The following is a 23,022-nucleotide window of genomic DNA, read 5'->3' on the forward strand; positions in this document are numbered from 1 at the left end:
GAATGCTGGAGGAGGCAGAACTGGGCACATCTTAAAGTATTAAAGGAAAACAGGGGAGGATATGGTGAGAGAGGATTGAGAGGTGGGGATAGAGTCAAAACTGCATCAGTATATAGAATAAAACACATACACACAATTAAAAAAAAATGTGCTGTACACGCGCATAGTAAGTGAAACTTCTTTGACTTTTGTCACAGAAATTGTATTTGTGTTGGTGATGTTTTAATTAAAAATCAAAATACAATTTCATTGACAAAACGCAAATAAATTTGACTTATAACGCGCGTGCTCGGCACACATCCCCTGTATTAGCTATTTGCACTAAGTGTGAATTCCTTGTGTGTATGTGTCAATCAGTGTGTGTGTATATGTGTGTGTGTGTCAGTGTGTGTGTGTGTCAGTGTGTCAGTCAGTGTGTGTGTGTGTGTGTCAGTGTGTCAGTCAGTGTGTATGTGTGTGTGTGTATGTGTGTGTATGTGTGCCAGTCAGTGTGTGTGTGTGTGTGTGTGTGTGTGTGTATGTGTGTGTATGTGTGTCAGTCAGTGTGTGTGTATGTGTGTCAGTGTGTGTATGTGTGCCAGTCAGTGTGTGTGTGTGTGTGTGTATGTGTGTCAGTCAGAGTGTGTGTGTGTGTGTGTGTCAGTGTGTGTGTATGTGTGTGTGTGTGTGTGTGTGTATGTGTGTCAGTCAGTGTGTGTGTATGTGTGTCAGTCAGTGTGTGTGTGTATCAGTCAGTGTGTGTATGTGTGTCAGTCAGTGTGTGTGTGTGTGTGTGTGTGTGTGTGTGTGTGTGTGTGTGTGTATGTGTGTGTATGTGTGTCAGTCAGTGTGTGTGTATGTGTGTCAGTGTGTGTATGTGTATGTGTGCCAGTCAGTGTGTGTGTGTGTGTGTGTGTGTGTGTATGTGTGTCAGTCAGTGTGTGTGTATGTGTGTATGTGTGTCAGTCAGTGTGTGTGTGTGTGTGTGTGTGTGTGTGTATGTGTGTCAGTCAGTGTGTGTGTATGTGTGTCAGTCAGTGTGTGTGTGTATCAGTCAGTGTGTGTATGTGTGTCAGTCAGTGTGTGTGTGTGTCAGTGTGTCAGTCAGTGTGTGTGTGTGTGTCAGTGTGTCAGTCAGTGTGTATGTGTGTGTGTGTGTGTATGTGTGCCAGTCAGTGTGTGTGTGTGTGTGTGTGTGTGTGTGTGTGTATGTGTGTGTATGTGTGTCAGTCAGTGTGTGTGTATGTGTGTCAGTGTGTGTATGTGTATGTGTGCCAGTCAGTGTGTGTGTGTGTGTGTGTATGTGTGTCAGTCAGTGTGTGTGTATGTGTGTCAGTGTGTGTGTGTGTGTGTGTGTATGTGTGTCAGTCAGTGTGTGTGTATGTGTGTCAGTCAGTGTGTGTGTGTGTGTCAGTCAGTGTGTGTGTATGTGTGTCAGTCAGTGTGTGTGTATGTGTGTCAGTCAGTGTGTGTCAGTCTGTGTATGTGTATGTGTGTCAGTCTGTGTATGTGTGTCAGTCTGTGTGTATGTGTGTGTCAGTCTCTGTGTATGTGTGTGTCAGTCAGCGTGTGTGTGTGTGTCAGTCAGTGTGTGTGTATGTCTGTCAGTGTTTGTGTGGTGTGTATGTCTCTCTGTCTGTGTCCTGTCCTGCCCCCCCCCCCCCGAGGTACACGACCGCGGAGCAGCCCCCATTCTCTACCACCCGTAGAGCTGCGTGTCCTGCTGCAGCCAGCTCCCCGGCGGAGGTACGGGGCCACAAGGGGGTTACAGAAGGGCATGGTAATGCGCGTGGGGCGCTCTTCCTCCCCCCCCCCCCGTGATGGTGCTGTGGGGGACGCATTCCCTTGCACAGCCAACACCAACAGCCTCTTCTGCCGCCATCACTGCTGCGCATGCGCGGCATGGGAGCGGCAATGGCGGATGTTCACTCGCCCCCGATGGCAGCACAGTTGCGCAGCATGCAGACCCCGCAGCCATTGGTGTTGGCTTCCTCCGGCAGCCGGGTCAGCGGCCTCCAGCCCCCCGGGAGCCGCTGTAGCAATGCATCTGGGGGGAATGGCGGCACACATGTGCTGGAACGGCCGGGGCTGAGGGGAGGGGTTAGCCATCACAACAGCGCATGCGCGGCATGGCAGCGAGCGGGGAACGGCGGCCGTTAGGAGCGGCGCCGGCGGCGATATGTCAGCGGTCGTGTGGGGGGTGCGGCGGCGGCGGCGATCTGATTTTTTGAGCGGTTGGGATCGGGCTGAGCCAGAACACAGCCCGGCCTCAACTGCCAGCACTGACGTCACATCCGTTTAATTTCTGTCTCCACAATCCATTTTTGCCCCAGTTCAAATGAGGTGCCACTAAAGAAATTTCACTTCAAAAAAAAAAAAAAAAAACTTCCAGTTTTACCATTAAAATATTTCTTTTTTAATGTATTGAAAAGGCATAATTTCTATTTTCACACTTTGCAGTTAGGTCAAAGTACATTTGACTCATTTAATTTTGTATTAATAATAATACATATAAAGAAAAAAAAAGAAATGATTTACATATAAATGCTTTGTTACATTCAATATATTCTGGCAATAGTTGTAGTTTAAGTACAAAACGAATATAGAGCACTTGGATACAATTCATTGTGTGGTTTTGCAACAAAACGTGTGCTCTGCTGTCCTGTGGGTGCATTGTGTTGTGCCAGCAGCATTTATCATTGCAATGCATCTATTAATATGTAAATAAGGATAGCTGCGAAGATGCTTTGCTGCGTTTACAATTTAGAACTCATCCGGGCCATCAGTTTTTCCAGCTTCATAGCCAGGCTTATGTCTCCTTTGATCTTCAACTTCCCAGACATGAATGCCATTGTAGGCTTCAGGTTTCCTGTTGGTAAAACATAATACCATTAATACTCAAACTGGTGAGCAGCAAACTACCAGCTCAAGTCAGCAATATGTTTTTTTTTTCTTGTTAATCTGGGCCGGTGGGTTCCAAAACAGTCACCTGATATTGTACATGTCATTCGATGCACTGGGTCATTTCAATGCATTTACTTTTCATGAGCCTCATGCAATGTTATATGCGAGCTCAAGTACTAGACAAGATATTTTGAGGAGAGGAGGGGAAGAGAGAGAGAGAGAGGGGGAGAATCTTTTCAATCATGAAAAATTGAAACGTTGACCAGATTTTATACACAATATCGTTTTTGTAGAGTTAGAACGCATTAAGGGCATTTTTGGCAAAAAAATAAAATAAAATCACTAAATGCACTTCCTGACTTGGAATCCCTTCATATTTCTATTGAAAAAAACTAATTAAATGCCTAGTTAGTCAGTCATAGTTCCGAGTTACCAAAACGTAAAACTCATTAAGTATGATTTTGCAATAATAATAATTATTAAAAAAAAATTAAAAAAACATTTCATGGTCTTTTCTTCCATACTCAAAGAATGTAATTAATTACTTACCTCTTCATCGACTATATAATCATTTTGGTTTTAATGGTCTCTGTTTTCATTATTATTTTTGATCTTGCTGGGGATGGGGTTATTTTTTACAGTAGCACTACTTTTGTTTAGCGTATATGTATATATAAATGTGTATGTGTGTAAATATACACACACATTTATACATAAAAGGAGAGAGAGAAAAAAAAAGAGAGCGCATGGCCCATAGCGTAAAAAAAAATAATACATTTAATAAAGGGAAATGGGGAGGGAGGAAATAGGCTCACTCACAAGGGAAGGTAAAAATCAAGCAGAATACAAATATCACCGCCAACTCTATGAATCCGCAGTGAAGATCCGATCTTAATGTGTGCAGCAGCCTGTAGGAACCGGGATCCGTCTCCAGCTGGACTCCAACTGTACTCTGGCAGTCACAGACTCTGCCCGCAGTGTGTTCCAAATTTCGCGGCTTCTGATTAAACTCACGGCTTCCGATTCAGCTCCAAACGTGGTTCGGCTGACACCGAGCTTCTGCGTGATGTGTCGTCGTTCCAGACGTGTTTCGTCACGAAGCAGCGACTCTCAAAGGAGTATGAAAGGTAGTCCTTGGGTATGACAATATATACCCTATAGGTTGCCTAGAAACCCGTTCATAATGTGGATTCAATCGTAAACTAATTACGACAATAGTTGACATAGAAAACAGCAATTAACACAATAAGTTTATCTAACATGATATAGGTGTGATAGGACCTATAATAGACAACGAACTCGCATAAAAAGTAATATTAAAACATACATAATATAGAACATATTAATAAAAAACATTAATAGAAAACAGCAGGGGGCTAAGGACAGACCCTACATATAAAATGCATAGATAATATGCCATGAGAATTTATGGAGAAAATCCATGTACCTAATGTATTCACAATAAATCATATAATAACCAAAAGGTAGAATGATTGAATATTGGATTAATGCAACCATAGTAATAAATATTGCTGCAAAGAGCACAGCAGCAAATAGATGCTCATTACCATAAATGGAGTTTATCAAATGTTCAATATTTGTTTATAATTGTGTATCTGTATTGGCAAAGGGAGAAACAGCAGAACCGATGACCGTAAAGCCAGTCAGTTGACATGTCAGAGAGCAGAGGAGGAAGAACTAGACAATAATACTAGTGTCTAAGAATTCATTGAATTCACCAGGGGCCAAAGTGCCCAATTGGTAGATCCAAAATGTCTCTCTTTTGCACAGACTTTTAAAATCGATTACTCCCCAAGGTTAGGGGTGAGATATGTTCCAGGCCAACAATAGTCAATGTTGCAGGATCTTTATTATGTATTGAATTGAAGTGTCTTGACACTGAGTGTGTAGACCATTAACTATATTTCTTCTGTGCTCAAGAAAGCGGGTGCTCAGGGGACGAATGGTGCAGCCAATGTATTGTTGGTCGCAACCACAAGATAACAGAAAAATGATTTATGTGCTAAGGCAATTGATATCGCCTTTCACTTTGTGCGAACTAACTTTTGTGAAAGGAATGAAATTATTAGATAATAATAATAATACATTTTTACAAGTGATGCAGCGACCCCTGCCACACCTGTTTTTCCCATGGCGACTCAGAGAGGCGGCATGGGTAGATGCATCACTTTGCCTAATTTTACTTGGAGCCAGGATACCTTTGATATTCCTGGATTTTCTAAATAAAACTGAAGCTTTGTTTGGCAATGAGAATCCTAAATGGGGATCAAATTTCAGTATATCCCAATTTCTATTAAGAATATTACCAATAGACCTTCACGAATGATTGGAAGTTGTAATAAACTTAGGGGCCTGAGAGTTAAAATTAACTATCTTCCTGTATAACATATTTAGACTGAGTAGTTCTTTTTGCCATAGATTTCGTTAGTAGGGATGACCTCTCTAGTGATACAACTTTATCGAAAGAGTTCTTAATTAGTTTTGGTTTATAGCCCTTGACAAACTTATTTCCATGAATATTGGATTGAGAAACAAAGTCACTCTCCTTGGAACAGTTTTGTTTCATGCGATGAAACTGTCCCAATGGGATATTATTAAGTCAATGATCAGAATGACTGCTGGATAAATGGACATAAATAGTTAACAGAAACCGGTTTGAAATGTGTTTTGGTGATAATATTATTATGGTCGTGATCAAGGTCCAAAAATATAATTGATGTAGAACTAATTTCAAAAGTACATTTAAAACCCAAATTATTATCAAAAGAATCCAAAATATCTTGAAGGACTGCCTCCTCACCATCCCAAATAATAATGTTATCTATGAAATGGCCATAGTACACAAGACCCGCCCGGGCCTGGCGCACTGCCACACGGAAGATTCCTCCCAGAATCCCATGTACAGATTGGCATAGCTGGGGGCGAATCTCATGCCCACGGCCGTTCCGTCCTGACGTCCGGCCTATCCCAATATGTATATTATTTTATCCAACCCTTTGTAGCCAAGGTCAGGTCCCATATTAGGGATACGCTGCCCATCATTGACTCCATCTCATAGATTAAATGGAAGCCCATCAATCTATGGGCAACGTGCGATGTGTCTTCTTTCTACACTTGCATTGAACATTCCAGGGGGGGTTGAAGCAATCAGCTATTGGTTGAATACAGATGCCTCAATTCCTCAAATTGAAAAGAGTTTTATACTAGATAGTATAAGATTTATGCTGACACCTATTTTTTATTTGATGACAATTGACTATTGTTGGTCTGGAACATATCTCACCCCTAACCTTGGGGGGTAATCGATTTAAAAGTCTGTGCAAAAGAGAGACATTTTGGATCTACCAGTTGGGCACTTTGGCCCCTGGTGGATTCAATGAATTCTTAGACACTAGTATTATTGTCTAGTTCTTCCTCCTCTGCTCTCTGACATGTCAACTGACTGGCTTTACGGTCATCGGTTCCACTGTTTCTCCCTTTGCCAATACAAATACACAATTATAAACAAATATTGAACATTTGATAAACTCCATTTATGGTAATGAGCATCTATTTGCTGCTGTGCTCTTTGCAGCAATATGTATTACTCTGGTTGCATTAATCCAATATTCAATCATTCTACCTTTTGGTTATTATATGATTTATTGTGAATACATTAGGTACATGGATTTTCCCCATAAATTCTCATAGCATATTATCTATGCATTTTATATGTAGGGTCTGTCCTTCGCCCCCCATCTGTTTTCTATTATGTTTTTTATTAATATGTTATATATTATGTATGTTTTAATATTACTTTTTATGTGAGTTCATGGTCTATTATAGGTCCTATCACACCTATATCATTTTAGATAAACATATTGTGTTAAGTTGCTGATTTCTACGTCAACTATTGTCGTAATTAGTTTACGATTGAATCCACATTATGAACGGGTTGCTAGGCAACCTATAGGATATATATTGTCATACCCAAGGACTACCTTTCATACTCCTTTGAGAAAGTCGCTGCTTAGTGACAAAATGGGTCCGGAACGACAACACGACGACATCATGAAGGAGCTAGGTGTCGGCTGAACCGCGTTTGGAGCTGAATCAGAAGCCGTGAAATTTGGAACACACTGCGGGCAGAGTCTGTGACTGCCAGAGTACAGTTGGAGTCCAGCTGGAGACGGATCCCGGTTCCTACAGGCTGCTGCACACATGGAAGTTCGGATCTTCACCGCAGATTCATACAGTTGGCGGTGATATTTGTATTCTGCTTGATTTTTAACCTTCCCCTGTGAGTGATCTTATTTCCTCCCATCCTATTTCCCTTTATTAAATGTATTTTTTACTCTATGGCCCGTGAGCGCTCTTTTTTTCTCCTTTTAGGTTCTATTTTGGATGTGGGTCACCCCTTTGAAAGCTGCCCTACACCCCTCAACCGGAAGCGTTCCTTACAGATTGGACATTTAAGGGACTGGTTTCTCTCGGTTTTATGTTGTTTGTATTGTTTGTGTATTTACATATACATTTATATAATCACAACTATACATTAATTTCTCATCTTTCACGTAATATTATTTGAATTCATTTATTATTACATATAATTTGGCGCTACTATCCCTCTTTATACATATACACATACTTTTTTTGCAAAGACAAAAAAAAGGTTAAGGAACTGATGCGATGATGGGACTGGGGGTGGCGAATATTATTCTTGGACAGCGCAAGGATATGCGCATTTATTCAAATTTCAAAATAGTTTACAATTATGTTATCATTTCTGTAAATACTAAAGATTACATTTTAATTGTTTTATAAATTTTTTTCTCCAATTATCACAATAATGCATTAAAATTTAACAGATGGTCTATGAAAAGAGGTACAGTGTTCCACTGTGTCCCTCCATCCCCCCCCCCTGAAAAGCAAGCTGTGTATGTGCTGGTTGTCAGATCTCCAATAGCGACCAGTTAAATGAAGCTGGTGAGTGAGGCGATCCTGCAGGAGGAGGGTCCTATCAGGAGCACACTGAACTCAGGAGCATGTGGCACTTACACAGTGATCATTCTAATGAGTTGTATTTCAATGTGCTTACAAGGCTGCAAACCAGGCTCGGCTCAGCGAGTGTATGACAACTTTAAAAAATAATATATATGTAGATTGATAATATACAACATATGATGGGTTTACTACCCTCTACCCTCGGGGTGCTCAACTCCAGTCCTCAAACCCCCCCCCCCCCCCAGCAGGTGAGGTTTTCAGGATATCCCTGCTTCAGCACAGGTGGCTCAACCAATCCCTGCTTCAGCACAGGTGCTTCAATGAGTCATAGACAGCCTCTGATTGAGCCACCTGTGCTGAAGTTGGGATATCCTGAAAACCTGATCTGTTGGGAGGTGGAGGGGGATTTAGGACTGGAGTTAAGCACCCCTGATCTAGTTCATTAAAACATGAATATATTTATTGTCTATTGAAGTAATTAAAAAAGCAAATACAAAACGGGAAGTTAAAAAGGTACTAATTACCAATGTCATGGTAAAAAATAATCCCCAAAACAGTATTTTAAAAAAAATACAGGAATGCAAAGTACTTAAAAATATTCATAATTGCGTTTTTCTTTTCTATTTCCCTATAAATTTGTTTGGCTACAATTACTTTTCAGGTTGCTGTGGCCCTTAGACTTTCTGCTCCTGCTAATCTCATACTAGTTACTTGGGTAACTACTTAACCGCACTTATGAGTTAAGGTAATGCAAATATTTACGTCTTTAGATCTAAAATGACATTGTCAGAAGCACCTACAAAAACCGAGACAGGAACTGACCTGCAAACATTTTCACAAAGTCCTTGCTGTCCATGCTCATCACCACATCTACTTTGACAGACGGATCCCCTTTTCCAACTCCGCCACCGCTGTTCTTCAGGTCAAGATACCAAGTGCCTTCTTCTGCACCTGAGTACAACAGCCAATGGAAAAGCGCTCATCAGAGTTATAAACAGCGCATTTGACAGAAATAAGATCTGTGAACTACCAAAATATCAAGTCTTAAAGTAACAGCGTTAAAGAGTCAAACCCACGTAGCAGGCACAAAATGTTCTCTCTCAACAAATAATTCACGTAATTGGCTTCCTTAGAAAGTATCCATCCTAACCCAAGTAAAATTGTCACAATTTCTGTCATATAGCCACATTAAACCCATGAGACATGGTCCAATAGTTGACTTTGGTCCAAGGAGATACTGCCCCAATAAAAACCACCATAAACTTTGGGATAAAAACAAAGTTAAAGAGAGGGGGGGGCGGAAAAGGGGGGGAGAATACTCAATACTCTGCTTTAAAGGCAGAACAACCTCCTATTTTTAAATTTCTAAAAAGGTCGGTCTCATTAATTCAATTTGGTCTAATGTGAGATTGCATCTATTAAAAAAAAAGAAGACGAAATGATCAAGTCTTGTACAGAGACTCCCGGAAAAATGACAAATAGCCACGTTCAAAGCATTCTCCCTTTCATACGTATCTTGGACAAACTACACGCTTTTTAAAGATAAAATGGTAGTCGAATAAAAATAATATTTTGTTGATATTTTTTTTTTTTTTAATCGTTTTTAAACAAATATACAGAACTTTTGCTTAAAGCAAATATTTGGCTACTTCGCTTTCTTTGCAAATGAAGCCCAATTTCAAAGTCATGTTACCTCTACACTTATTCTTGTCCTCATCAGTCACTCATCTAAGAGACTGTGAGAGGTTTTTTTTGCCTGTGCAAACTCTTGTTGTTCATACAGCGATATCAGAAGAAAAAGTTAGCAGGCAGAGGAAACCAAACCCCTGAATATTTACAAAAGAATTTAAAAATAGAATTTAAAATACTTATAAGTGTCGTATTTTGCAAAGACGGCACTCGCCCAGATTTAACGCCTTCAACATGTCACTTCCGTTAGTAATCTTTGGTCGTTTTAAAATATAGCCTGAAAATATTAAACATGTCGTTTTTTGACCGTGTAGCTCATGGATCCGGAGGCAGTCATCTTTGGTGTTTGATATCTATTAGTGGCAGCACGCTGTAGAGGGTGGAGCTAATTTATGTATGTCTTTATTTATATAGCGCCATTAATATGCATAGCGCTTCACAGCAGTAATATGGGACACTCATATAAATAATAAATGATATAAAACACAAAGGGAAGAAGTGCTTCAGACAGAAAAGTTACATTTAGGAAGAGGAGTCCCTGCTCCGAGGAGCTTACAATCTAATTTTGTTGGTAGGAAGAACGTACAGAGACAGTAGGAGGGCGTTCTGGTAAGTCCGTCTGCAAGGGACCAAGGTTTATGTATGAGGTGTTATTGATCAGCCATGGAGCTACTCATATGCTTTGTTAAGCAGGTGTGTCTTAAGGTGGGTCATAAAGGTGGATAGAGAGGGTGCTAGTCTGGTATTGAGGGGAACATTCCAGAGGTGTTGGGCAGTCAGTGAGAAAGGTTTAAGGCGGGAGAGGGCTTTAGATACAAAAAGGGTAGAGAAAAAACATCCTTGAGCAGAACGCAAGAGTCGGGATGGTGCATAGCGAGAAATTAGAGCCGAGATGTAAGGAGGGTCAGAAGAGAGTAAAGCTTTAAAAGTGAGGAGGATAATTGAGTGTGTGATACAGGATTTGATAGGAAGCCAGGAGAGGGATTTCAGGAGGGGAGACGCTAAGACAGATTTAGGAAAGAGCAGAGTAATTCTGGCAGCAGCGTTAAGGATAGATTGTAGGGGAGGCAGGTGAGAGGCAAGAAGGCCGGACAGCAGGAGGTTACAGTAATTTAGACGGGAGAGAATGAGGGCCTGAGTCAGAGTTTTAGCAGTCGAGCAACAGAGGAAAGGGCATATCTTAGTAATATTGCGGAGGAAAAAGCGACATGTTTTAGAAACGTTCTGAATGTGAGAGGGAATGTCAGGGAGGTCTTTCCATAGAGGCTTCCATCCCTGGAGTTTAAATGGACCAGTCCCATTTTTCAACTTTGGACAGGATTTAGCACCCCACCATTTCGCTTTTCTATAGTTTTTCTCCACTGTGGCTGTTTAATATAGCGGTGGGAAGGTCCTACAATGTGGTGTGACTTTGAAGACAAGGGAACTCCACTGGTAGAAGAGCCTAGGTCATCCTAATATTATACACTACATGCATTTGTAAAATGTATGCATATTTCTTACATTTTTATGCCATGTCAAATCCAGGAAGGCTAGTTGTGTTTTACATTTTACAGATGTCACCATTTCCATTGCTCCTGAATCACTTCTTTGCAAATACCATTCTTAAAGAGTTGTGGGGCAGCAAGGGGGCTGAACATACTGATGTACAGGTTGTGGGCGACATCAAATAAAGGATTTATACACTTGATTTGAAATTACCGATTTTTTTTTTAAGCATTTGGAATTACATTTCTGCATGTGGGTGAAGAATAAAAAAAACAGAATAATATCATCTACAGGCTCTGCCAAAAAAAACCCATCTATACATTGTTTAGGTTTATCCATCACTATTGTGGCTTAAACATTACTAGCACTAAAAGCTGCAAAATGTCTTCAACACTCAAGGATACAAACAACCTCAGCATGCAACAGGTTAAGTTATTCCACTAATATTTAATAATCATGATAGAATTTCTTACCAGACAGTACAAACTGATAAACTCCTTGAGTAGACTTTATAGCCTCTTCATTAAGAGACTTTTCAATAACTTTAAACGTCTCTCCTACTTGACTGGTGGACTTTGATGCTGCCTGTGCCTTTCCTTCCTTGAAAGCAGCAGATGCACCTATAAAATAACAATAATAAATGATGAGGAGTAAAGAAAGCATAACACTGATAAATACTGTGTCAGATTAGCTGGCTAGCTCTCCTTGGGTCCCCGGCACGCATTCCCCGTGCGGCGAACTTTCTTATAACCAGAGTGGGAAAAAAGATGTGTCTCTAACATGTCTATGTATAAAAGGCACCGACATCAAGGCGGTCCCATGACATCACATTTGGACAAGTTCTTAGGGGCATCAGCACCAAAGTGGTACACTAGTGAAAAAAGAGAGCTAAAGACTAACACTATAAATAGCGCTCAACTAATAAAACAATATTGTGTCTAACCGTGATAACAGTGTTGCCTTACAAAACAATGTGATGTGTAACATAAATGAAATAATCAATAGTTACCAATAATGTATCTCTCTAACTTATAGAGAGAAACAGATGCGGGAAACAGTGTGAAACTTACTTAGAAATAACACAAGCAATATCCTGACTAGCTGCAAAACAGAAGTGGCAGGATGGCAGCCTACAAACAATACAATACAGATCCATCCACTAGGATCTAGCAATAGATGGCAAAGATAGTGTGAAAAAAAGCATAGCCATGGCTATGCAGATGGACTTCCACCCCTCTTCCTAAAGGAAAGTACATCAGCAGAGACCAGAAACGGAGGTTTCATCAGTGACCAAGATATCTCGCTCTGGGAGAAGTACATATGAAAGAAAGATCGGAGGTTACCAGAATACCAGTCCCTAAAGATACCAATTGGGGTATGCTGACTACACAAATATTGTAAGTAGTTAGCAAGTGTGAGGGGGGTCTCCCTAATCTCATATGTACTGCGCAATGGTGTTCTTGTTGCTCATCCTTTATAAGGCATGAATTTTGAGTGAACATCACAGAGTCTGTGTGCTAAAGCGTAACAGGACTGTCTCAACTCTCTAAAACTTTCAAGGACTGTTATTAATACTGGACTGGTATTGTATATCTGGGCCTGCGCCTGCAACTTTTGTTCACACTATCTTTACCAAAGTGGTACAGTTGTAGAGTAAAACAAAATGGCACAAGATGCAAAGGAAAAATCCTACTGATTTCAATAGGATTTTTTTCTTTGACATATATGGTGCAGGTGAATTTCCTCACTTTTGTAGTGATGCCCCTCAGACCTTTTGTTTCAAGAACAATTGTGCAATCACAGCTGCACATCTACGATTGTCTCTCATTCACTGAAGAACCTTCACAGTAAACAAGGTCACAGGTGTGTGTATATAGATAGATCGATAGATCGATCGAAGATAGTCGAAAACACACACTATTCATTTTATTTGCAGAGTACCCCAAATTATTTGATCCAGTACAATAAAATGTAGAATCTAACTTTATCAATGAATATTTGATAGACAAAACATCTCAGAATTCTGCATCCCCTTTTTATGCCCACTTTGCAGCCAAGAACAGCAGAGCGCTTTAAATCATTAGGTAACCTTCATGGGCACTCCAGTTCCTTCTGAACTCCTTGTCTTTTCATTCTTAGATATGCGAGTTGTTATGAAACAAATCACCTACCAAGCTCTTCCATTGTACTGGTGACAGTCTCTGGATCCTCATCTAAGAAGAAGTCTGGAAGTAGTGGATGCCCTAATGGAGAAATCAAGAAAATAAGCACATCCACTACGCCCATCATAGGCCTGTGCAGTGTAACTATTTACTATGATCCTAGCATAGCACTATTCAACTTCCAATGAATAAAAGGGTCAAACTGTAATGCAGTAATGTCACTGGCAGGACTCGCTTCCAAATATATTCAGCAGTTAGCATGCAAACAGCACCCCGCTCTCGCTCCATTATACATTTGCAAATATACAACAAGATTTGATCCGTAACATGAAAATCACAATTTTTCCTTTACATAATTTTGTTTCGTCAGCAAAATAGTGAAACTGGACATCTCAGTTTCTTACAATTGATGGTGATCTCTTAAACAAAGGAGGTTAACATTACCTCTAACCCAAGTTAAGAAAAATGAAGGGGAACTGCACTTAGAGACAACTCCAATACGTCCCGTTCCAATACTGTGCCGCGTAGCTCTCCTAATTGCTCCAAAAGCCACTGCCCAAATCATGCAATGGCACCAATATTAGACTCCTGGTCTAAAGAATGGAGAGATAAATGGAACTATCTATACCTGGAGAAACTGCGTAGACATCAAGATCCCGGATTCCCTCCTGCTTCAGCAGTTCTTCATCAATTACAAAGTTCCCAGTGAAATCCTTTGGTTTCGTCAGAATGGCGTATGCAGCATCTGCCACGATATCAGGGGTCCTGCACTGGCTCAGCACACCAGATCCCCCCAACATCTCCATAGCAGCTGTATGTATAGCTGTAAACAGGAGTGAAAAAGGAAGTTTCCCTACCAGTGAGAACCTACAAAAACCATTAGTTCAACCCCTTATTATCCTTAACAGTTATTCTAAGCTGAATGTATTATTTAATCAATCTCACTTTTCTCTAAAGAAGATAAAAATGCCACGTGTGGGGCATTTGCACGTCTCAGACAGGCCTGGAACCCCGTCTTACCCCATTATCTCTATGCAAACAGGGCTTCCCCTGCTGCCAGGGATTCTGGGTAATGACATGCAAATAAGCCCATAATGTCACTCTTGACTTGTTATCGTTTTGAATGTGGACCCCTATAAGTTTAAACCTGCCCTATTACATTTGATTCAGATGGGAACCTTGAGTTCCTGTGCTTCTGAATTGCATTAATTTCAGCCCCGGGGACGTAGCAGTGTAGTTACCGGTACCACGTACTAGTTTCCATACAGGGTGTTTAATGGCTAAATAGGAAGCAGCAACTTTGTGTGTTCGAATCATGGAAGAATGCGAAAAGTAGCAAAGAATCAGCTCGTAACGCATGGTAACAATCACAGCCCATATTTACTAAGGAGTGATCACGTGAATAAGCTGTAAAGTGCCTTACAGCATAGCACAGCTTAGTAGACGTGTACACGGGAACCTGCCTGTTTTTTTTTTATTTCACTTTTTGCCCAAACATTTTACCTTTGCAACCCGCCTAATGCACAAGTGATAATAGTATTTATGAATTATGCAATCTGTGAAATTCAAACATTTGAGTGGCCAAAACCCAGTAATGTTTGTGATGTACCCCTTTAATTGTTGTAGTCCTAACCCAATCCTTTAGAATGGATACGATAGGTTGTTACTTATTATCGTTTCATCCCAGTGCAAGAATAAAAACCAGCACTGAGTGTTAGAAAAAGATGGAAGAGTCACCTGTTTTGGGCCACAGAGCATTGACAGCAATGTCCCCTTTATATTCCTGGGACATCCCCAACACACACATGGACATTCCGTACTTGGCAATGGTGTAAGCTGAAACACAAAAGCAAGAACCGCATTCAATGCATTACAGTACATCAGTCGCTAATATATGTTACCCACAGTGCTTTGCTTGTGTCAGTACGAAAGTCTGAAGGCCTCAACTCCATTTAGTCCATTATTTTCTCAAGAACATTAATATGCTAGAGCAAGGGTGTGCAAACTTTTCAGACTGCGTCCCCCGTCTGCTCTCCCCCCCCCCTTTTACCTGTTCTCAGCGTCTTCTGATGCCGTGTTGGCATGGCACCGCAACGTCATGTGACCCAGAGGCATCATTTTACGTGTTGCCAGGAGCCACCGGAGACCAGGTAAGCGAGTTACAATGGCCTCGCACGTGCTCCCTGGCATTTCATTTAAATGCTTTGGGGAACAGCGCGGGGCCTCTGTAACCGCCGCGCGCGCGCAACCCCCCCCCCCCCCCCTAGTTTGCGCACAGCTGTTCTAGAGCAGGATTCTTTAAAAAGCTTTCCAAAGGGGCCAGATCCAAAAACAAATTAGGAGTGAAAGGATCACAGGAGTATTAAAATGTAATCATGGAAACATTGAGACTCAAAATGATTATATTTTAAGAATTTGCAAGCATTTATAAACACCTGTAACATTTATATTATCTTAACTTGCAAGTGAATTTTAGTGTGAACAAAATGTGCTTTGCTGCCTGCGCAACTTCCAAGAAAATAGCATAAGCAGACAGTCCGAGGGCCTAGCTAAGTAATTAATGGATGAATAATGTAGAACTGTATTTACATAGTCCAAAACTGTACGCACCACTTTTCAAAATTACAATAGGAGGTAAATACAGTACAAACAATGGTGGTAAGTGCAACAGGTAAATTATAACACAAAGACAAAGGGAGACCCTGCCCCACAGAGTTGACAATCTAAGTGGTATGTTGGGAGGCTTATAGACAAAGTAGGAGTCAAACTGGATTCATAGAAAGTGCCGTCAGGGATGTCAAGTGCATCAGGCGCTCATAGCAGAGGTGTAAGCCATTTAATGAGCTGCTTCTTTTTTTTTTTTTTTTTTTTTTTTTTTTAAGAGATGGATTTTTAGTTGGGCTTTAAATGTGGAAAGTGTACGTGCTTGAAGAAAATTGAGTGGAAGAGTATTCCAAAGGTAGGGAGAGATTAGTGACAAAGGTTTAAGATGGAAGAGGGCTGTAGAGGTAAAAGGTGCAACGATAAGACAACCTTGGGTTGAGTATAGGAGACAAGTAGGGGTGTATAGAGAGATCAGCGTTTAGATATATTGAGGTGCAGAGGGTTGTAGAGAATTGGGGGGGGGGGTCACCAATCTCTGGGAACCCCAGTATCCCACTCTCCCCTGGGCAGAGGGGGTGGAGAGGTTACTGGAGTGAATCATAGCTTCTTCCCACTCCCTGTTCTGCCTAATGACCATGCTAATCAGCAATTCCTAGAGTAAGGAGAAGAAGAATGGGACAGAGTTTAGAATGCAGAAAAACATATTTTCACTCAAATAATACTTGCGGGTGCTGAAACTCCAGGGAAGGCTCCAAAAACAAAACAAACAAAAAAAAAGTGTTGCACCCCAAAGTTATACCATAGCGATTAATACTTTATTTTCCCAATGGAAGCAGGAGATAATTTGGGCAGCAGCATTATGAATGGACTGTAAAAGGAGAGTGTTGTGAGGAAGCGAGGCCAGATCGAAAGTGGAGGAGGCGTCAAGAAGAAACAGAATGGAGTAGCTCCATTAGATTTGGAAATATGGAGGTCATTAGCCTTCTTGGTGAGTGCAGTTTCTGTCAATTATGCTGTATGAAAGCCTGATTGGAGAGGGTTAGGTTGATTATGCGAGTTGAGAAACTGAAGTATACGTAAAGAAACAATTTGTTCCAGAAGTTCAGAAGCAAAAGGCGAGAGAGAGAGAGAGGCAGTGAAATATTTAGAAGAGTAGGTAGGATCATGGGTGTTATTCTTAACAATAGGTCGAACAGGAGATCATTTAAAAGGAGTTGGAAAAGTACCAGAACAGAGAATGAGTTAAAGATGTGAGGATGGGGAACATGGTAGAAGAGGGAAGACGTTTCAAGAGATGGGAGGGAATGGGTCGAGGCTGCATGTGGTGGAGGCTGAGGAGAGCAGCAGAGAGATACCTCTTCCTCTGTAACTGGAGAAGAGACAAAGAGGAGGATTAGGAAGGATGGGTATGCAAGGGACAGGTGGGATATCTTTGTAGGTAGCTTCCACCTTGCACTTGAAATAAATAGGCAAAGTCATGGGGTGTAATGGAAGGAAGGAGTGTAATGTAGCAGGAGGTCGAAAAAAGGTCAGAAGAGATGTCAAGGGTTGAATTTATGCTCGCTTAAAAAATATTTTTAAGAAAAGGTGAAGTAACTGTTTAGCAAGAAAAAGAGCAGGACAGAATACATTTGTAGTGAAGGAAAATCAGCCGGTGTGTGACTTCCCCCAGAGCCGTTCAGTGGAACGAGTGCAAGAGTGCAGAAAGAGGGGCTGTGCGTTTAGCCAGGGTTGGAGTGCCATGAGTGTCTTTGTTCAGGAGGAGCATACTGGTCAAGTGAAGCGGCGAGGACAGTGTTGTATGTTGCAAAAAGGCAGTTTGGATCAGTAAAGGGATTTTTTTAGGCTCTATTTCAAGGACTGAAGGCCAATGGAACGCAGGTTGCGTGTATAGCAAGGAAATGCTGGAGGTGGTGTGTGAGGAATGTGACGGAGGAAAAGGAGAGGAGCAACAGTTTTTAGAAAAGACAAGGTTAAGGAAATGGCTGGCCTTGTGGGTGCTGGTAGCAGTCCATTGGTGGAACCCAAAGGAGTAAGTGAGAGACAGGTGGTGAGATGCCAAGGAATGAGAGGGGCCAATGTTGTATTTGCAGTTCCTTATGAGGAGAATGGGTGTGTCAGAAGAGAGGAAGAAGCATAACAGTATTCAAAATCAGAAGGGAAATTGGAGAGTGAGCATGTAGCGTTAGGTGGCCTATAGATGACAGCAATAAGCAGAGAGAGAGTAGAGAGATAAAGGCACCCCAAGAGGCGAGGTGTGTGCGAGAAGGAAAGCCCACCATAGGATAGATCTGCATCCAGGGCGGAGTTAAAGTGCGGGAGACATGTTTCAATTAGTGCAGAGTTGGAGTGTGAAAGAAGAACAGGTCATGTACGAGAGAAGAGAATGAAACAAGGCGTGATGATTCTGAGAGACTATAATAGAAGGAGAAGGTAATGGTGCAGACTAAAAAGTATAGCATATATGTGTAGAGGAGGAAGCTCCCAGAAAACTGCTCAGCAATACCTCATGTAGAAGATGTTGGTGTAGGATCCAGGCAGATTAAAGTCAACCTCCTGTACAACTCTAGACACACTTAAAAATATTCCCTTTAAAATATGAACACTTTCAGTACATTGTCCTCCCTGCAAATCTTCCCAAAACGCTGCTTGAATTTATACTATTAACAAATAACACGACCTCCCAAATAAAACAGACCTAATTGCCCATTACTGGCTGGACATTCGATAAAACCAGACTAAATCACCAATACGACAGATAAACACACCTTTGCTGAAAGGGGGGGGATAAATCAATCTAGGTCAGGGTTAACACATGATTCAATTGTGAATAATAGTGATTTAAGTGGTTGTAATGCACTGTATTTTATTCTGCATACAACGTCAACTCTTGCAGCCACAGGATGCACTTGTCATGAGTATCTTGAACTCTTCTTTTCATCTTTAGATAACTTTTAATGGACAGACAGCTGACATTTCACTCTGAAGAAAAAGCTACAAAGCTAATAGAGACCTGTGATATTAGGCCTAGAAAAGGTATCACAACTTGTTGATCTGTTTGAAACTTTGGTATCAACAATGGAGTACGATATGAAGACAGGCCGATACGTGTATCCTCCCACTAAGGTAACAGCAGCCTCTCTGCCAGCTGGAGATGCTAAAGGACTCACCATATGTAACAAATCAGTGCTGTTTCTATTAGACAATGGTGCAAGATACACAGAGTCTGTGAGAGATGTTTGCTACACCTCTTTATACATAGGACAGTGACAAAATATTGGTAAAGAGTAACACATTAAGGATAACACCGATACCAATGTCTTGTTCCCACATCCCAGCACCTACCGCAGTGATTCTTGAACCAGACCGGCTTCAAATTTAGAGGAGGACTCAGATTCAGAATATGGGCCACCTTGCTTTTCATTAAATAAGGGATACATATTTTTGACCTGAAAAAGAAATGACAGTGAATCTTAATCAAGTAACATGTACAACGGCTGCACAGAAGACACACATCAAAAATGTAGTCCATAGAAGAACCACAGGCTAGTTGTATGAACTATGCATTCTAAGGAATATATCTTATTAACGCGAGATGAGATAGATATAGATATATATAGATATATATATATATATATATATATAGAGAGAGAGAGAAAGAGAGAGAGAGATACTGTAGATACACACACAAAGCTCAAAAGCTGTGCAATACAGCAAGCATAAGCTTATAAGGGACCATGGTATATGGTTTTGAAGCAAAAGGGTTCACTGTGTGCTCATTTGCATGTCATCTCCCAGAATCCCTTGCTGCAGTGTTATCACTGTGTGCTGGGTGACAACAGTGAAAGGCAGGGTTGCAGACCTGTCTAATACATGCAAATGACCATACAGTAATATGTCCATTATAAAATATATATATATATATATATATATATATATATATATATATATATACATATATATCTACATATACACACACACACCATCACTGTCCTCTAGGTGCTGGAACAGTGCAGTAAGGGACATTTGCAGATCTCAGAGAGTTAATCCCTTAGAGTAGCCAGCAGCAGCTGCTGCCTAATTAATCAGGCTGGACTCCTTGAGTGAACAAGGAAGTGTTTAAGGCAGATACAGGGAGCTGCAATGCTGAGAGTGACACAGAGAGTGAGAGAGATTTCTGTCCCAGAGAAGGAGACAGTGAAGCGTCCTCCCCAGCTGTGGAAGCTGGCACAGACCCCTAGGCCTGCTGGACGGTGGCCACGGAGCCTGCTGGGTCTGCCTGGGTCATTAATCCTAGGTAGGAAGGAAGACCGTGCTGAAGCGGGATGTCCTGTCCTTGGCATTTGACTTGCAGAGGAGAGTTCCCCTAGGAAGGAAGGACGCGAAGCTGTGCTGAAGCGGGGACGTCTGCTCCAATGGACTAAGATAAGAGAGGCACTTTATTGATGTGCTTAAGACTGTTCATGTGCGGTGCATTTGGTACTACATGTTTCAAGTTGGGAACCAGTATAGTTGGCCAGCTGTCATTAGAAAGGGCTAAAGCAAAATTTAGTTATTTCCCTAAAGGGAATAGGTGTTCTTATGTTTTGTTTTGACTTAAAGGGCCGGTTGGTGTATGATTTAACACCTGTAAATAAACCCAATATAGAGAGATACAGTGTTTCCTGCCTTAAATTGGGACTAAAAGAGACTGCAACATGATGTGTGAATCACTAATACTGAAAAGAGAAAAGACACTGAAGATGGGGAAAATCACACCAATTAGGAACACAATCCAGGCCTTTTCTTAAGGCTAAATGTAAAATTAATTGGATAGGTTTCCTTTTTATCCATTGTCTCTGTGTGTATCACACACACACGTGTATGGAAAACCAGTTTCTTTGTCCCTTCCTGCAGCATTGGCATCATTCTGTGATCGCTTTTACCAGGATCAAAGTGTTTCTTGACAACTTCAAGCAGCACTTGAAACTCAGAGCTGTGTGCATGTGAATGCAGATTTTAATCAGGACATTGTTGTAGAGACAATCAATTGTGAACAGGCAGAAATATGGAAGCACATCCTATTATGCCGATACCAATAATTATTCTAGCGTAGAATAGGATTAGCCATTTATCTGCATGCAAATTGAAGTGTTTAAAATCAAACAAATTCATAACAAAAGGGAGCACAAAGAACAAACGTAACAATCTATTATAAATAGTATATATATATTTTTTTTTTTTTTAAACGCACGCTCAAAGATATGATGAAGTCAAGAAATACGTTTATATACGTGCAAAGCAGAAATGTTGACTCAGGGCTAAAATGTCAAAAAAGTAGTTATATAAAACTTATCAGGTTGAAATACCGGTGGACGCCAACACTATATTTACTGTAAGATTTAACGCAGTACCATTGAGAGCATTCGTAATGCGTGGGCTATTACCTTAATGCATGCGAAACACACCAACGTATCTGATTAATCTCTTAATGGTAAATTGTACAGTCACTGAAGTGCGCGATATGATATCATGCAAACCACATGATGGTTCTGCACAGACATTGTACAGACGCTCTGAATATATCACAAGTCTGTTTAAACAGGGAAAGTACATCTAAGGAAGAGACTTGTCGGGTTTTTAAAAGATTGTATGTGAACTGGGTTGTAAAGAACTTTTATGTTGGTCTATTTAAAAGTATTACAACTATAAGAAATCTAAACATCTTTGCACCGTCTAATTCAGAAATCTTGTGGTAGTGGGTGTAATTTATTGCACACATAGGAACCGTACCACAGAAAAGGTTTGCTTTTACTTTCAGTCAAGGTTGTGCTCCTGACAAATTATATAACAGACGATAAACACACTGAAATGTTCCAGCACTCACTGACTATTGGAAAAATGGTCAAAACCCGGAATATGGCAAAATGTGAATTTTAATAAAAAAAGCGAAATTAGCATTACCTACACAGCGAGAGAGCAGGAGAGGGGAGAGAGAGAGGAGAGCGGAGAGAGAGAATAATCCAGACCCTGACCAAGGACTTTACGGTTGGACTTTGTATCTCTTGAGAATTGTATTCTCCTACTAGGATCTGGACTCATTGAACTTTTGCTTTATTCTATTTCATAGCATTTTGTGTTTGGTTGTGCTCTTATATAGTGGGGTTATAAGGGTCTAGGGAAGTACCCGTTATCCCTTTGGACTTGAGGGAACGGGCCCGAGGAAATGGTTCTTACCCCGAAACATTGCCCCCCCATTGTTATCCACACACTCACCGCCCCCCCCTTAGTTTGTTGTTCCCTTCTCCTTTCCCATTGTGGTATCCCGTCTCTTGCATAGTTTCCCCACATCACTATACTTGGGGTCTATTTTGTGAATTTCCTGCTGACGTGACATTATTCCACGTTTATTGTAGATTTCGCTTTTTTCATTAAAATTCACATTTTGGGGGGGGCGTGTCGATGACGTCACACAGGACGGTCGGCTGAAGGAAGAGCTCCAGAGACCCTTCCGACTAAACCCTATTTTAAAGAAGTTTTAGCCCACCAAAAAACTTCAAAAAACCCATAAATCAACCCCTGAACCTGTCAGGATGACATCTAAAGGGAAAACCCCCTCAACTCAGGGCGTGGGGAACTTCTTTACGCCCGCAAAGCGGCCCGCTGAGGCGGGGAATAAGAGGCAAGATGGCGCCCAGGCCTCAGGCCAGAAAAGCAAACAAGGCCCTCACGACCCACCGAGCCCCGCTGAGGCCACCCCACTCGTGGACGGAGGCATCACTAAAGAATACTTAGAGGTTTACTCACTAAGCTCCAACGGTCCCTGCAAACCAACCTAAAAGAGGCTGTGGCAGAGATCAGGCAGGACATCCACGGCCTGCAGGAAAGAACTACCACGCTGGAGACCAAGCTAGATGAGGCTGCGCACCACCAAACTGACGCAGACGAAGAAATTATTCGCCTGGGCCATGAGATCAATGCCTTAAAGGATAATCAGGAGGATCAGGAGAACAGGGATCGCCGCCAAATTTTGCGTATCCGCGGCATCTCTGAGACTGTACTGCCCTCACACCTGCGGGACTACCTGTCTGACTTTTTCCTCCTCCTCTGCCCCGAGCTTGAACCGCGGGACCTGGAGATGGACAGGGCGCACCGGGCCCTGGGCCCCCGCTCTGAGGACCCTAACCGCCGGCGGGACGCGATCGTGCGCCTA

At 41.5% G+C, this 23,022-nt stretch overlaps 1 protein-coding gene across 2 annotated transcripts in view; it reads right to left on the reverse strand.

Moving 5' to 3' along the window:
* Positions 1 to 2,371: 2,371 nt before the first annotated feature.
* Positions 2,372 to 23,022, reverse strand: part of HSDL2 (hydroxysteroid dehydrogenase like 2) — a 62,359-nt gene continuing 41,708 nt past the window's right edge. For both annotated transcript variants that reach the window (XM_075593912.1, XM_075593904.1), the window contains exons 6-12: positions 19,176 to 19,279; positions 14,964 to 15,062; positions 13,855 to 14,049; positions 13,236 to 13,307; positions 11,538 to 11,684; positions 8,710 to 8,838; positions 2,372 to 2,848 (exon numbers count right to left, since the gene is read on the reverse strand). In XM_075593912.1, the coding sequence (XP_075450027.1) occupies positions 2,736 to 2,848; positions 8,710 to 8,838; positions 11,538 to 11,684; positions 13,236 to 13,307; positions 13,855 to 14,049; positions 14,964 to 15,062; positions 19,176 to 19,279 (859 nt within the window). In that variant the 3' untranslated portion in view covers positions 2,372 to 2,735. The remainder of the gene's footprint in view (positions 2,849 to 8,709; positions 8,839 to 11,537; positions 11,685 to 13,235; positions 13,308 to 13,854; positions 14,050 to 14,963; positions 15,063 to 19,175; positions 19,280 to 23,022) is intronic.

The sequence above is a fragment of the Ascaphus truei genome, chromosome 1 (genome assembly GCF_040206685.1).
Source record: "Ascaphus truei isolate aAscTru1 chromosome 1, aAscTru1.hap1, whole genome shotgun sequence".
Classification (NCBI taxonomy): domain Eukaryota; kingdom Metazoa; phylum Chordata; class Amphibia; order Anura; family Ascaphidae; genus Ascaphus; species Ascaphus truei.